Here is a 16,143-nt window from a genome sequence, read left to right as displayed (position 1 = left end):
ACTAATTATATCTGCAAAAGAAGTACTTAGGCTGGAATATTTTTACTATTGGCTCTTTCGGAATTCAAAATTATCCCTTAGAGGTAGGCCAGCTTAATGGATATATCCTATTTAGGATGTTTTAGAAATCCTACTTAGGGAGATTTACTGACTGACCACCACACACACACTCAGCGCCCTCTGACTCCCACTCATCGATACCACGGGACTAGGGAGGAAGGGGCTGTCATCACCCCTCTCGTGAGGGTGGTCTGAGGATTCACTTTTATTGTCTAGTTGTTTTTTCTTTCCCAACTCCTCCATCTCTTATATCACTATATTTATCTGAGTATATAGTGATGCTTAGTTTTATTCTTTACAGTTTAGTAGGTCAAAAGGAAACCTGTTTCTCAAGATTTCTGGATCCTAGAAGGAAAAAGACATGGCAGAATCTTGTTCAGAGTGCTACACACTAAAAGAAAGTCTATGAGGAATATGCCCCAGGTTCCTCTGATAGTTAGATTGTTGATATTGTCTTGGAGTACACACTAGATGAAATTTCAGTTGAGAATAAAGATCTATTTCTGACTGGAAATAGATAAAAAATTACTATGGGATATAGCATTTCAAGTACAATGAGCAAATTAATGATGTGCTATTAGTTTCAAATGAATTGGGTACATCTGTATCATTCAGTATTGTGTAGCAGTAACTGTTAATGTTTTTAGATGATAAAAATAGTGAATATACCATTGCCTTCGGAAAATGGAGCAATTAGCAGTAGCAAGATTAAAATTAACTAGCTTTTGGAAGAAAGTATGACCTGCTACTCAAATTAGGAATAATTAATACATGTCAATATCAATAGCTTAGTTGTAGTTTAAAATCTTGTTTCTTGCGTGTGATTTACATGTTCACTCTTTTCTCTCCTACAATAAAAATAACTTAATTTTTTCAGGTTATGTACCACCTTACAATGCTACAGTTGTTCAGAAGTTGTTGGATAAGGGAGCTGTCCTGCTGGGAAAAACAAATTTAGATGAGTTTGCAATGGGGTAAGTAAAATTAAAATTCTCTTCCCTTGTTTTTCTTTCATCTTTGTCTTTAATTTCATTAAATGTAGGTACCCAAAAGCCCTGAGGTGATTTCTTGAGGACTCTAATGCCAGTTTCTCAGTCCCTCTGTGAGATTATGTTTTATTGTTTAATAGGTATATGGTCAGATCTCATTTTGGTTTTAGTTTGCATTGCCCTGATGACTAATGATGTTAAACATCATGTGTTTATTTTGCTACCCATGTTTCTTCTTTGGTGAAGTATTTATTCAAATCTTTTACCCTTTTTTTTTTAATTGGGCTGTTTGTCCTACTGAGTTCTAAGAGTTCTTTTATATATTATATATTCTGGATTCAGGTCCATTGTTAGATAGGTAATTTGCAGATAATTTCTCCAAGTCTCTGGCTTGTCTTTTCGTTCTCTGAACATTCCTTTCAAAGAGTGAAAGTTCCTAATTTTGATGAAGTCCACTTCATCTTTTTTTTTCTTTTATGATTAATGCATTTTGTATCTTAACTAAGAAATTTTTACCTGACCCACAGTCACAAAGATTTTTCTCCTAGAAGTTTTAGTTTTTACCTTTAGACTCATAATCCATTTGAGTTAATTTTCTTGTATGTGGTGTGAATAAAGCCAAGGTTCATTTATTTGCACAGGTGTCCAATAGTTCTGGCCCTATTTGTAAAAAAAAAGATTATCCTTTCCTCATTAAATTACCTTGGTTTCTTTGTCAAAAATCAGTTGGAGCATATATACATATATAGATCTATTTCTGGATTCTGTTCTGTTGATCTCTCTACTTACTTTAATATCATGCTATCTTGATTCCTGTAGCTTTATTTTTTTTTTTTTAAGATTTTATTTATTTACTTGAGAGAGCAAGAGAGAGTGAGAGAGCACGAGTGGGCTGGGGGAAGGGCAGAAGAAGAGGGAAGAGCAGGCTCCCCACTGAGGAGGGAGCCTGACGTGGGGCTCGATCCCAGGACCCTGGGCCAAAGGCAGATGCTTAACCTACTGAGCCACCCAGGTGCCCCAATTCCTGTAGCTTTATAGTAAGCCTTGAAATTAGGTAGCGAGAGTCCATTAACAGTTTTTCTTTTTCAAAATTATTTTACATATGCTAGGTCCTTTGCATTTCCATAGAAGTTTTAGAATCAGCTTGCTGATTTCTACAAAGAAGCTTGATGAGATTTTGATTATGATTGTGAATTTATAGATCGATTGGGGAGATTTGACATCTTAATATGTATCTTATGATCCATGAACACTTTATATCTATCCATTTATTTAGATTTTAATTTTTCTCAGCAGTATTTTTATGATTTTTTGCATATAAATCTTGTATGTAATTTGTTTGATTTATTCCCAAGTATTTCAACTTTTTTTTAGATTTTATCTATGTATTTGAGAGAGAGTGAGCATGAGTCTGTGGGAGGGGCAGAGAGAGAGGGAAAAGCAGACTCCCCGCTGAGCAGGGAGCCTGACAACGCAGGGTTCTATCCCAGGACCCTGAGATCATGACCTGAGCCAAAGGCAGATGCTTAACTGACTGAGCCACCCAGGCACCCCCCAAGTATTTCAGTTTTTTAATGATAAAATGGTATTTTTTTTAATGTCTAATTGTTTGTTAGTATATAGAAATATAATTGATTTTTCTATATTGACCTTGTATGCCATGACCTTGCTAAGCTCTCTTTTTAGTTCTAGTTGATCTTTGTAGATTCTTTGGTATATTGTATGTAGATGATCATGTAGCCTAAAAATAGAGGCAGTTTTATTTCTTCTTATTTCTCTTTCTTATTGTGTTGGTTAGGACTTTAGTACAACACTGAGTAGAAGTAATAAGAGCAGATATCCTTGCCTTGTTCCTGATTTAGGAGAGAAAGCATTCAGTGTGTCACCAAAAGTGCTTTCTATTTTCCCTTTTATAACACTTGTCACATTTGTAATATTTGTTTGGTCTGTGCTCCCTGTTTCATAGAAGCAGAATCTTTGACTCTCTTATTTACAGTGGTATCTCTTGGCACTCAGCAAATATATGTTGAATGAATTAATCCATGAGAGTAACTTGAACATTGGTTATTAGGACATTGCCTTGAACAGCTGATCAAAATGAACATAATCAGTGAGGGTAAGTGGACATCGTGTAACACTAGATGTGATTCCCTAAGGACACACCATCATCTATGCAGTATTCCAGCTGAGAATGTTAAACCTGAAACTAATAACAAGGAAATAAAAGATAAGTCTGAAATGAGAAACATTCTGTTAAAATATGAATATCATAAAAAATGAAGAAAGGCTACGAAAATATTCCCAGATTAAAAGAGCCTAAGGAAAGTATAACTTAAAACTTATAGAAGAAAATGTAGGAGAAAATCTTTGTGACCTTGAGTTAGGCAAAGATTTTTTAAATGAGACACATGAAGTACAATCCATAAAATAAAAAACTGATAGATTGGACTTCACTAGAATTAAGAGCTTCTCTACTTTAAAATACACTACTAAAAAATGAAGAAACAAGCCACAGCCTGGGAGAAGATCTTTGCAAAACATATATCTGAGAAAGAACTGGCATCCAGTATATTATAGAACCTTACCCAACTCAAAAATAAGAAAACAGCCCAATTAAAAAAAAAATGGATAAAATATGTAAGCAGACATTTCATCAAAGAAGATATGTAGTTGGCAATAAACACATGAAAAAAAAGCTGAGCATGGTTAGTCATTCAGGAAATGCAAATTAAAACCACAAGGAGATACATACACCTGTTAGAATGGCTTATAAATGACAGTATCTAGTGCTAACAAGGATGCAGAGCAATTGAGTATCTCATACAGTGTTGGTAGGAAATGCAAAATGGTATAGCCGTTTTGGAAAATAGTTTGCCAGTTTCTTATAAAGTAAACATCATATAATCCAACATTCTCAGTCCTACATATTTACCCAAGAAATGAAGACTCATATTTACACAAAAGCAATGGCTAGGGTCTTTCAGTACAATATTTATTGTGGCTTTATTCATAATTGCCAAAAACTGGAAATAACTCAATGTCCATTGGCTGGTGAATGATTTAAAATGTACAAAAAGAAGCTAAAGAGATGATGATAACTAAATGCAATACCTGACTCGAGACTGTACTGGGAGGGGGTAAAATGCTGTAAAGGACATTATTGGATCAGCTGACCAAACTGGATTACATACAATGGATTAGATAAAAATATTGTATGGATGTTAAGTCTACTGAGATTGATAACTGTACTGTGACTGCATAAGGGAAAACCCTTACTGTTAGGAAATGCACACTGAATACATACTAAAATATTTAGGGGTAAAGGGCCATGATACACCTAATTTACCCTTACATGGTTCAGAAACAAAAAGTATTTGTATATGTTGCAGACACACATAAAGCACACAAATGGTAAAACAAATTGGGTGATTTGTTAATAATAGGTGAATCTGGGTAAAGGGTATAAAGTCCTTTTCATATTTGATTTTTGCAATTTACCTGTAAGATTGAAATTAATTCAAAACTTTTAAAATAAGTTATTATTTAACTTACGCTTGTCTTAAAACATCTGGTTAATAGAGGGAATCCTTCAGAGGACTTCTTGTTAACTCTTTGAGTGTTTATGACACTCTTCAACTGCAAGACCTTGATTTACAAGGGAAATCATCATAAGCTGAATTGGATGATCAACTGGGGTAAAAATCCTCTTTTCTTAGCAGACTAGTTTTCTCTACTTTCTCCCACATGCTCTTACTTCCCATCCTCCACCTCCTCAACCATCTAATTAATGAAGACTACATCTAAGCAGGCTTCTTGCCTTTTCCAATTCAAGTTCCAGTGGATTATACAGTGTTAGGAGCAAATAATATAATCAGGAAGTGAAATTCTCATATAAAGTGAAAGTTTCGTTAAAGATATCTTACTTCACTTCATCTCAGATCTGGAAGCACAGATGGTGTATTTGGACCAGTTAAAAACCCCTGGAGTTACTCAAAACAATATAGAGAAAAGAGGAAGCAGAAGGCCCATGGTGAGAATGAGGATTCAAATTGGCTTATAACTGGAGGAAGCTCAGGAGGGAGTGCGGCGGCGGTAGCAGCGTTCACATGCTTTGCGTAAGGTGCTTTCTTCTGTTTGTACTGTAAAGCCCGACCAAATACAAATAGTCATAAACCATCCTCAGAATCCAACAATAGAGTAGTTCATATGTGCTATTTTTATTTCTTTCAGTGAGTTATTTGTGCTTGATGGTATATAAAAATTGTATCTTATAAATATGCTCAACTGTACAGTATATGTAATGTGTATTTTATACATTTAACTTTAATTGAAGATAATATTTAAACTCTTCCTCTATAGTATCTGGTTTTCTTAAAAAACATGATTTTATGGATCTTGCAGAATAAACCAGTTAGCATAATTGAATTTCATTTTTAAAATAATTTATTTGGGTTTCTGTTCACTGATGGTACAAATATTTAGGGACTAAGATACCATGGCTTTAGTTGAATGCTGCTGAGCTATTAATTATGGTTTATCCTTCAGCTAAATCAGGCTTGTCTAAAAAAAGGGGGGGGGGGAAGAAAAAATGTTCCTGATATGTATCAGTAGGATATTTAAAATAGTGTTTTCATAAATCTGCAACTAAAAATGTATATCATGGAGTATAGTTTTTTTCATGTTTGTTAGGAGCTGATTTGTTCAACTCTCCTATTTTTGTATTTGGGAAGAATCCATCCATCATGCTTTATGTTTTAAGTCCCATTTGTAAAGCATTTCTTAACCACCTAAAGAAGAGTAAATAAATACCACTGTTATTTACATTCTCAGTTTCAGTATAAAATTGAGTGTGTTTCTTTAGTAGTACTGTATGTATTTCATTTCTCCTTAATTACCCGCTGAAACTAAGCTCTGTCACAGACATTGCAACCAATAAATTATTTATATTTTGAGATTTAGATTCTTGAGGGGTTTTTTTTGTTTTTTTTTTTAGTTTCTCTGAAATCTTATTTACAAGTAAAACCATTTCATTTTCTCTCTGTGGAATTTTGTAGCATTGCATTAATATTAATGAGAGTTCTGACAAGTTAGGACTGCAAGATTAGGTGCTTTTTTCTCTTCTCATCATGCTACTTAATGTTCATCTTTCTGAATGTGCTCAGAGAAGATACGGCATTTTGACACATAATTCCTATGGAAATGTAGGTTTTACTTTTATACAGCCGTCAGTGAATCCTAATAAGAAAATGTGTCCTTTTAGAAATTGTGAAAGCAACAGCCTGATTTCATAGCTTACGTGGACTTGGTAAGAAAGACAATCTAATTTGCATTTTCTGTAGAGCTCAAGGGCCATGTGACTGGTAGGAGCCTTATTCAGTCCAAAGCTTTATTCTGGGTATAGTCAAGAGAGGCACAGACCCAAAGTAACTTCAGATTGAATGGGTCCCAAATTATCAGGTGTTCTGCTTTGTTTCCCCACCCCCCTTTTGATTTGCTTCTTTTATAATAGTTTTAAAAACAGGAAGGTTGTTTACCCACTAAAAGGAATGAGCGAGAGTGCTTTGTAGTGTTGGAAAGATATCAAAGATACACTGTTACGTGGAAAATAAGTTGCAGAATACTACATACAGTATGACCTTCTTTCTCTTAAAAGTAATAATTACATACGTATATATGTTAGTTGCATGGAAGTGTCTGGATGAGTATATCAAAACTGATAATGGGATTGTTAGGGAGGCAGTGATTATAAGAGAAATTTCACTTTATACACTATATACTTACACAATATTTTAAATTTTGTAGTTGGCACATATACTTTCCTAATCAGAAAAACCTTTTTTCTCTGAAATAAAGTTTAAAAAAATTTTTAATTATGGTAAAATGTACATAACCTAAAATTTACCATCTTAACCATTTTTAAGTGTACAGTTCAGTGTTAAATACATTCACATTGTTGTGCAACCAATCTCCAGACTTGGTTCATTTGCGGAACTGAAACTTGGTACCCTTTAAACAACAGCTTCCCATTTGCCTGTCCCCCCAACCCCTGGCAGTCACTCTTTTACTTTCTGTCTCTATGAACTTGAAGACTCTAGGTACCTAGAGTGAAAATTATTTAGTATTTGTGCTTTTATAACTGACCTATTTCACTTAACAAAATGTCCTCAAGATTAGTTTTTGGTTTTGTTTTTAATAAGAAAAACATATACTCTATAGGTAACTGAGCAAAGAAATGAGCACTTCATAGTTGGGTAATGCAAATACAAATAAATGTGAAAAATTATTCAAAAATGCACATTAACAAAGCTTTTTGGTTATTCAGATAACCAACTTTTCAGAACTGCTAGTACTCAGTGATGATAATAAAACATAAGGCCAAATCTGATTCACTGCAGTTGGAAGTATAAATTGGCAGGGCCTCTCTGACAGGTCATTTGACAATACAGATTAGGAACTTAGAATAACAGGCAGACCCTATGGCTCATTAACTCTACTTCTTGGAAGCCAGCCTAAAAAATAATCAGGCATATGGGCAAAGATTTATGTTTACAGGTGTTTATTACAAAGTAATTTATTATGTAGTTATTATCCTTCTTGGCAACAACATAAATGTTTAAATAAAGTACATTTCTATCCATGATTCTAAGTGAGGTAGCAGAAGGTTCTGTGTATGAATTTCTGGGAGAAGTGTGTTTAGTTTATAAAAGCATACTGTAAAACTGCCATTAAAGGAAGGTATAAGGTATCTGTATGTATACTGATAGGAGAATGGGCTTTAAAATCCTGGGAATCACTAATTGATATGATGGAATACTATACATATTTTAAATTTTCAGTGATTTTAATGAGCTAGCAAAAGGCTCATGATAAGAAAAAAAGAGATGGGAAGTTATAATTACAGAATGACCTGAGCCATGAAAGAAAACTGCATTTTAAAAAAGTCTTGGAGTTAATATGCCAAAATGTTAACAGTGTTTGCCTCAGGCGGTAGAATATTTTGTTACCTCTTTACACTTTTTCTATATTTTAGGAGTTCTCTGAGACAAGCATGTCTTACTTTTGTATAACCGGGGGAAATAAAATTTAAAAGTATACACTTAAAAATAGATTCCAGATATAATGGGAGATATGTCATTCTTCTAAAGAAAATTCCGTTTAAATTCCAGGGCTTTAGGATCAGATACAGGAGGATCGACCAGAAATCCAGCTGCCCACTGTGGGGTTGTTGGTTTCAAACCAAGCTATGGCTTAGTTTCTCGTCATGGCCTCATTCCCCTGGTGAATTCAATGGATGTGCCAGGAATCTTAACCAGATGTGTGGATGATGCAGCAATTGTGTTAGGTATTTATATGATTCCATAGAGTTTCAAAACATTGTAAGTTTCACTGTAAAACAATATGTCTGTCATTCCTAAGTATTTTTCTTTACAGGTATGCTGGCTGGGCATGACCCCAAAGATTCTACCACAATACAAGATCCTGTTAAACCATTTACACTTCCCACTTTGGCAGATGTGAACAAACTATGTATAGGAATTCCAAAGGTAACTCTTCCCTTTTATTACTTTACAGAAATACTTTCAAGTCAACCACAGAGCAACAGACTTGGGAAATAGACTGGTTGGGTTTGAATCCTGCTCTGCCACTTTTATTAGCTGTGCAACCTGAGCACATGACTTATTCTAAGCTCAATTTCCCAGTCTACAAAATGGGGATAATAACAGTGTCGATCTCAGAGAGTAGTAAGGTTTAAATTTGGCAATCATCGTGGGGATATAATATACAACATGGTGACTGTAGTTAATAATACCGTGTTGCATATTTGAAAGTTACTAAGAGAGTAGATCTTAAAAGTTCTTATCATGAGGGAAAAAAAACTCTTGTCACTGTGTATGGTGATGGATATTAACTTAGACTTATTGTGGTGATCATTTCTTAATATATACAAATATTGAATCGTATGTTGAAACTATCATAGTGTTGTATGTCAGTTATACCTCAATAAAAAAAATTAATCATGTTAAGCAGGAGTCTGTAAACATTTTCTGTAAAGGGTCAGTTGGTAAATATTTTAGGCTTTGTGGGCCATACAGTCTTTATTGTCACTATTTAACTCTGCCACTGTCGTGTGAAAGCAGCCAGGGACCATACGTAAATGAAAGAGTGTGGCTGTGCTCTAGTAAAACTTTATTTCCAAAAATAACTGGCAAGTTATATCTGGCTGGTAGGCCATAATCTGCTAATCCCGTATGTAAACAACATAGCCCAGAGCCATACCTTGCATAGTAAAGGCTTAATACATGTTACCGTCTTTACTACCATTATTAGTATTACTACTACTTTTATTACAGTAGCAACTGAGTAATTCATATGTGAAAGTAAATATGTTAAATTACTGACCTTTAAAAAGCTTTTTAAATTTTAAACTTAGCAGTAATTTTTTGGATAATTTTTTGTTGTGGGACACTGTCCTATGCATTGTAAGACGTTTAGCAGCATAACTGGCCTTTACCCTCAGAAGTAGCACCCCCACCACAGCACAACCCCACAAACAAAAAATGTTTGCAGACATTACCAATGTCCCCTGGTTGAGAGAAAGAGGATAAAATTGCCCCCATGTGAGACCACCACTGTAGAGAGATACTTTCTTTATAATTTTCAGTTAAGATAATAGCTGTGCCTTCCTTTAAGGATTTAGAGAAAGCATAGGTTGTAGAAAGAGACCAGTTTAGAATCCTAGATCCTCTACTTTCCTGCTGTGTAACTTTAGGAAAGTTACTTAACTTGTCCAGTCTCAGTATTTTTCATTAATAAAATGAAGGATGATAATACCTACATCATGGGATTGTTAAAAGCATTAAGTGAGGGGGCACCTGGGTGGCTCAGTTGGTTAAGCATCTAACTCTTAATCTCAGCCCAGGTCTTGATCTTGAGTTCAAGCCCCATGTTGGGCTCCAGTGTGGAGCCCACTTGAAAAAAAAAAAATGTTCAATCTGAGACTCCTTATCCAAAAGTTTCTGCAAAAGCATTAAGTGAGAGGACCTTTGAAAAGCATCTAGCAGAGTATCTGATAATACTCTGTTAAATACTCTGATAATACTCTGATAGTATCTGTTAAATGTTTAACAAATATGGGTTCTCTGGCCATTTCTCTCATCTTTAATATTGTTATATCCAGCTTATAAATAATGAGTACAGTGCTTGTCATGCCATCAACACTCTAAAATTAGTTCAATTTTTCTAGCTACCTACTAGCAATTTAATCAGATTTTCTAATGTATTGCCAAAGTTCCTAAAGTACATATTTTTATAAAACCATCTATACAGATGTTCTAATTTCTGTATCTTGGCTTTTTCCAATAAGGAATATCTTGCGCCAGAATTATCAAGTGAAGTGCGATCTTTTTGGTCCAAAGCTGCTAATCTCTTTGAGTCTGAGGGGGCCAAAGTAATCGAAGTGTCCCTGCCTCACACCAGTTACTCAATTATCTGCTACCATGTATTGTGTACATCGGAAGTGGCATCAAATATGGCAAGATTTGATGGGCTAGAATATGGTAAGATGGCTGTGTTTGGGATTTTTAAGGTAGTTGTCTCCAACATTTGGAAGTTTTACTTATCCGTGATAAAAAAAATTATCCCCGGAGTTAATGTTAATGATTTAGACAAGTAAACCAGTGAATCCTCTTACCTTTGTCATTTAGCCTTCTGCTTACACTGTTCATCATAAATATCTCTGTATGTTCGGCTCCCCTCTCTGAACTGTGAATATTTTACAGGAATAGTGTCTTATCTTCGTATTCTCAGTCTATCAAATGTGGTGCCTGGCACATGGTAGGAGTTCAGTAGATATTTGGATGGATGGAGGGAGGAGGGTGGGAGGGAGGGATGGATGGATGAATGGATGGAGGGATGGATGGATAGATGAGGAGGTGAACAAATGAAGTTTCCCTATTGGTTATTTTCTCCTCTCTCCTTGATTCTTGGCAGATAAAGAAGAGGAGCCACTTAAGGACAGTCTCCCAAAATTTTAGTATTGGTCAGAAATGTGAATCTACACTTGCTTTTCAAAAGTCAAAACTTTATTTCCTTTTCAAATTTTTTGTTTTTAGGTCACAGATGTGACATCAACGTGTCTACTGAAGCCATGTATGCTGCAACCAGGCGGGAAGGGTTTAATGATGTGGTGAGAGGAAGAATTCTCTCAGGAAATTTTTTCTTATTAAAAGAGTAAGTAATGGGGCACCTGGGTGGCTCAGTCGGTTAAGCGTCTGCCTTCGGCTCAGATCATGATCCTGGGGTCCTGGGATGGAGCCCTGCATCGGGCTCCCTGCTCAGTGGAGAGTCTTCTTCTCCCTCTCCCTCTGCCCCTGCTTGTGCTCTCGCTCTCTCTTAAGTAAATAAAGCAATCTTAAAAAAATAAATAAAAAAAATAAAAGAGTAAGTAATTAGGAATTTTCTCCATTCTTGAGCACTCAAGAGTACATTAGTAGCATGTCTACCAGGTCTTACAAGTTGAGATATTTGCTAAAGAAGCAAAATCCTTATGATTTGAATTAGAAATTATAATTAAAAGCCTGTTTATAGTATTTTTAGTTTCTGGTTATTCAAATGCAAAAAAACATTCACACTCTAGCTAAATGATTAGTACAAAACTAAGTAGGAAGCCCTGAAGAATTTTAACCTCATTAAATGTCCCCTGTTTTTGCCACATTGGCTTATTGTTGTTAGAGACTTAAGCAGGAAGTTACATTGGTGTATCTTGAAAAATTTAGCAGATTAACTTAGTCTTCCCCTACATTATGTATCTGTTTGCTCCAAGAAAGAATTCTAAATTACTAGGGCTCCTACTTAGATTGTCTTCAATATAAATTTATTCATCTTGCGAATAGGATTCATCTTGCATACCACCAAGTCTGTCTAAGAGGACATGAGAAGTGTGAAAAGGCAAGAATGATTGTTGTAATGAAAAACTCCTGGAGTTTTTCTACATTCCCTCAAGGACAGAAAGCATTTTGTTCATCTGTGTATCCCTTCAGGGCAGATATTTAGGATTACTTTTTCCAAAAATATTATTTGAACAACCATGATGAAAAACAGCATGGAGGTTCCTGAAAAAATTAAAAATAGAACTACCATATATGATCCAGCAATCCTACTTCTGAGTATATATCCAAAGGAAATGAAATCATTATCTCAGAGCATTATTCACAATAGCTAAGACATGAAAACAACCTAAGTATCCAATGGCGGTTGCCTGAGTCTGTGGTCTAGGGGAAATAGGGAGATATTGGTCAAAGGATACAAACTTGTAGTGATACGATGAATAAGTTCTGGGGGTGCCTGGGTGGCTCAGTCGGTTAAGCATCTGCCTTCAGCTCAGGTCATGATCTCAGAGTCCTGGGATTAAGCCCCACGGAGCCTGCTTCTCCCTCTGCCCCTCACCCCGCTCATGTTCTCTCTCTCCCTCTCTCAAATAAATAAAATCTTAAAAAAAAAAGATGAATGTTACTATTAAACTCCTGATACACAAATTTTTAGAAATAACAGCACAGTTGAACAAAAATCATTTATATGTGTTGTTAGGAATCTTAGTGGTGCCTGCTTATAAAGGTCAAGAATCCAGTCATTCTTCTTTCACAAGCCTTATGTGTGAAAATTGATTCAAAGAAATTAAAAAATCCTTAAAATATCACCTATTTTCCCACAGAAACTATGAGAATTATTTCATTAAGGCACACACAAAATTGTAATTCTATAAGGTGACAAATGTGTTAACCCTATTGTGGTAATCATCTCACAATATATACATTATCCAATTATATTGTACACCTTAAAATTACACAATTTTATATGTCAGTTGTATTTTGGTAAAGCTTGAAAACAAAAAGCCTAAAAATATTTGATTATGTTCCATATTAAAAGACTCTTTTCTTGCAAATCAAAACTGTGATATTACCTCACACCTGTGAGAATTGCTAAAATCAAAAACACAAGAAACAACAGGTGTTGGTGAGGATGTGGACAAAAAGAAACCCTCCTGCGCTGTTGGTGGGAATGCAAACTGGTGCAGCCACTGTGGAAAACAGTATGGAGGTTCCTCAAAAAGTTAAAAATAGGACTATCCAGGGGCGCCTGGGTGGCTCAGTTAAGCGTCTGCCTTCAGCTCAGGTCATGATCCCAGGGTCCTGGGATCGAGCCCCGCATCGGGCTCCATGCTCGGCAGGAAGCCTGCTTCTCCCTTTCCCACTCCCCCTGCTTGTGTTCCCTCTCTCACTGTGTCTCTCTCTGTCAAATAAATAAATAAAATCTTAAAAAAAAAAAAAAAATAGGACTATCCAGCAGTCACACTACTGGGTATTTACCTAAAGAATACAAAAACACTAATTCAAAAGGATACATGCATCCCTGTATTTGTGGCAGCATTATTTACAGTAGCCAAGATATGGAAGGAGCTCAAGGGTCCATCAATTGATGAATGGATAAGGAAGATGTGGTATATATATACACAATGGAATATTATTCAGCCATAAAAAAAGAATGAAATCTTGCCATTTGCAATGACATGAATGGAGCTAGAGAGTATTATGCTGTGTGAAAGAAGTCAGTCAGAGAAAGACAAATACCATATGATTTCACTCATGTGGAATTTAAGAAACAAAACAAATGAGCAAGGGGTGGGGCAGGGGCAGAGAGAGGCAAACCAAGAAACAGGCTCTTAACTATAGAGAACAAACTGATAGTTACCAGAGGGGAGGTAGTTGGGGGGATGGGTTAAATAGGTGATGGGGATTAAGGAGTGCACTTATGATGAGCACCTGAGCACCGGGTGATGTATGGAATTGTTGAATCACTATATTGTACACTGTATGGTAATTAACTGGAATTAAAATAAAAACTTTAAAAAAATAAAAGACTTCTATTTTGACCGATGATTGTAATGATTTTGGAGTAGGAAAAGAAAATGAAATGTTGCTGAGAGGTTTTCTAAGCAAAGACTTTCATTAAGTGGAAAATGTTACATTTGCCAAATATAACTGATCAGAATCAAATTGTGTATCTCAGGGCACAAGTTGATAGACTGTCTAGGTCACTGTAACAGCATATAAAGAAACTGAAGGAGAGGAGTCTGAAAGCTTCTCCATGGTCACCGGTTGGAGGTATAGACAAAAGGAAGTGAGAATTTCTGCTGGCCTCCCTATCTCTGAGTCGGGGAACTTAAGTCAGCTTTTTTGTTTTGAGGGGTTTTTTTTGCTTGTTCATTTGTTTTGTGAGGGGAGGATAGACATGAGTGATAGGAAAAATGGAATTTGGGTATGCTTTTTTTTTAGTCTTACAAAGTCAATTTATGTGCCAGGAACTATAACAACTCCTAACATTTTTTTTTTCTTCATGTGGTACCTCAGTTTACAATTTTGTCATTCTTCTACTACCTTTTGTTCAAAAAACACAAATTAATTGAATTAGGAATCCACAGTTTATTTTTAATGAACATAATTACTTACATTTGAGCCACATTTAAATCTGATTTTTACTGTTTGTCTTCAATTTGTCCTATCTGTTCTTTCTTTTAACCTCTTTTCCTGCCTTCTTTTATTTTTTCTTTAAATAATAACTTTTCTCTTAAAGAGATTTAAAACAAGAAAAAAAAGTCATTTATATATGTCCAGATATTTGCTATTTCTGGTGCTTTTTATTCCTTTGTATAGATCCAAATATCCATCTGGTGTAATTTTCTTTCTCCCTAAAGAACTTTAATATTTCTTGTAGTACAATCCTGCTGGCAATGAATTCTTTCAGCTTTTGTTTATATGTAAAAGTCTTTATTTTACCTTTAATTTTGATATTTTCTCTGGGTATCAAATTCTAGATTGATGGTTTTTCTTTCAATACCTTAAAGATCTTGTTCTGTTGCCTCCTGACTTGCATAGTTTCTGAGAAGTCTATTGTCATTCTTGTCTTTGTTCCTCTGTGTATAACATGTCTTCCCCCCCCCCCCAGCTGATTTTAAGACTTTATCATTGGTTTTCAGGAATTTGACTGTGATGTGTCTTGGTGTGGTTTTCTGCATATTTCTTCTTGCTTAGGGGTTTGTTGAGCTTCTTGTATCTGTGGGTTTATCATTTTAATCATATTGCCTAAAGTAGAGTTAAATTAGCCTAGACGAAAAGCCATTTTAGACACATCCTTGCAAAGCTTTTTAAAAAGGAAGCTTGTAAGGATCCAACAGATTCTAAGTAGCTTAACTACATCCCAGAACTAAGCCCAGTACCGTTTAAAGGAATACAACAAAAATGCAGCAAATGACAATGTAAAAGTTGCCACGCCCATTTTAATCAAATTTGGAAAAGTTTTGGCCACTGTTTCTTAAAATATTTTTTCTGACCTCCCACTTCTGGGACTCCATTCATATGTACGTTAATCTGCTTGATGTTGTCCCACAGTGCACTGATGGCTCCATCCTGTTTTTTTTTTTTTTTCCTTTTTTAGTCCTTCTCTCTGCACTTCCTTTTGGATAGTTTCTGTTACTATCTTCAGAATCACTGATCTGCTGTGTCACCTGCTGTCAGTCGCATCCAGTGTCATTTTTATTTCCTATTTTGTATTTTTCATTCCTAGAACTTCCAAGTAGGTCTTCTTATCTCTTCAATTTCTTCATGATACCATGTTTTCTTACTTTCTTGAACATATGGAACATATTTATAGGAGTAAATACATGTTTTAATGTTCTTATCTGCTAATTCTGCTAATTTCTCTTGTTTCTGGATCTCTTTATATTGATTGCTCTTTTTACCCCCTAGTTATGGGTTATATTTTCTGCTTTTTTGCATGGCTGGGCGTGGCAACTTTTACATTGTCATTAGCTGCATTTTTGTTGTATTCCTTTAAACAGTGCTGGGCTTTGTTCTGGGATGCCGTTAAGTTACTTAGAATCCGTTGGATCCTTTCAAGGCTTCCTTTTTATTTTATTTTTTTAAGATTTTATTTATTTGACAAAGAGAGTGCGCACAAGCAGAAGGAGAAGCGGGCTCCCTGCTGAGCAAGGAGCCCGATGTGGGGCTTGATCCTGACTGAGCCACCCAGGCGCCCCTCA

At 35.5% G+C, this 16,143-nt stretch overlaps 1 protein-coding gene across 1 annotated transcript in view; it reads left to right on the top strand.

Moving 5' to 3' along the window:
- The window catches only part of QRSL1 (glutaminyl-tRNA amidotransferase subunit QRSL1), a 29,405-nt gene that overhangs the window by 8,223 nt on the left and 5,039 nt on the right, over positions 1 to 16,143 (top strand). Inside the window, exons 4-9 of the mRNA XM_032408142.1 lie at positions 938 to 1,034; positions 4,988 to 5,164; positions 8,216 to 8,391; positions 8,481 to 8,593; positions 10,414 to 10,606; positions 11,162 to 11,279. Of these exons, the coding sequence (XP_032264033.1) occupies positions 938 to 1,034; positions 4,988 to 5,164; positions 8,216 to 8,391; positions 8,481 to 8,593; positions 10,414 to 10,606; positions 11,162 to 11,279 (874 nt within the window). The remainder of the gene's footprint in view (positions 1 to 937; positions 1,035 to 4,987; positions 5,165 to 8,215; positions 8,392 to 8,480; positions 8,594 to 10,413; positions 10,607 to 11,161; positions 11,280 to 16,143) is intronic.

Source organism: Phoca vitulina, unplaced genomic scaffold, assembly GCF_004348235.1.
Source record: "Phoca vitulina isolate PV1807 unplaced genomic scaffold, GSC_HSeal_1.0 scaffold9, whole genome shotgun sequence".
Taxonomy (NCBI): Eukaryota; Metazoa; Chordata; class Mammalia; order Carnivora; family Phocidae; genus Phoca; species Phoca vitulina.
Note: the sequence above shows the minus strand (reverse complement) of the source record. Positions and strands in the feature narration are given on the sequence as shown.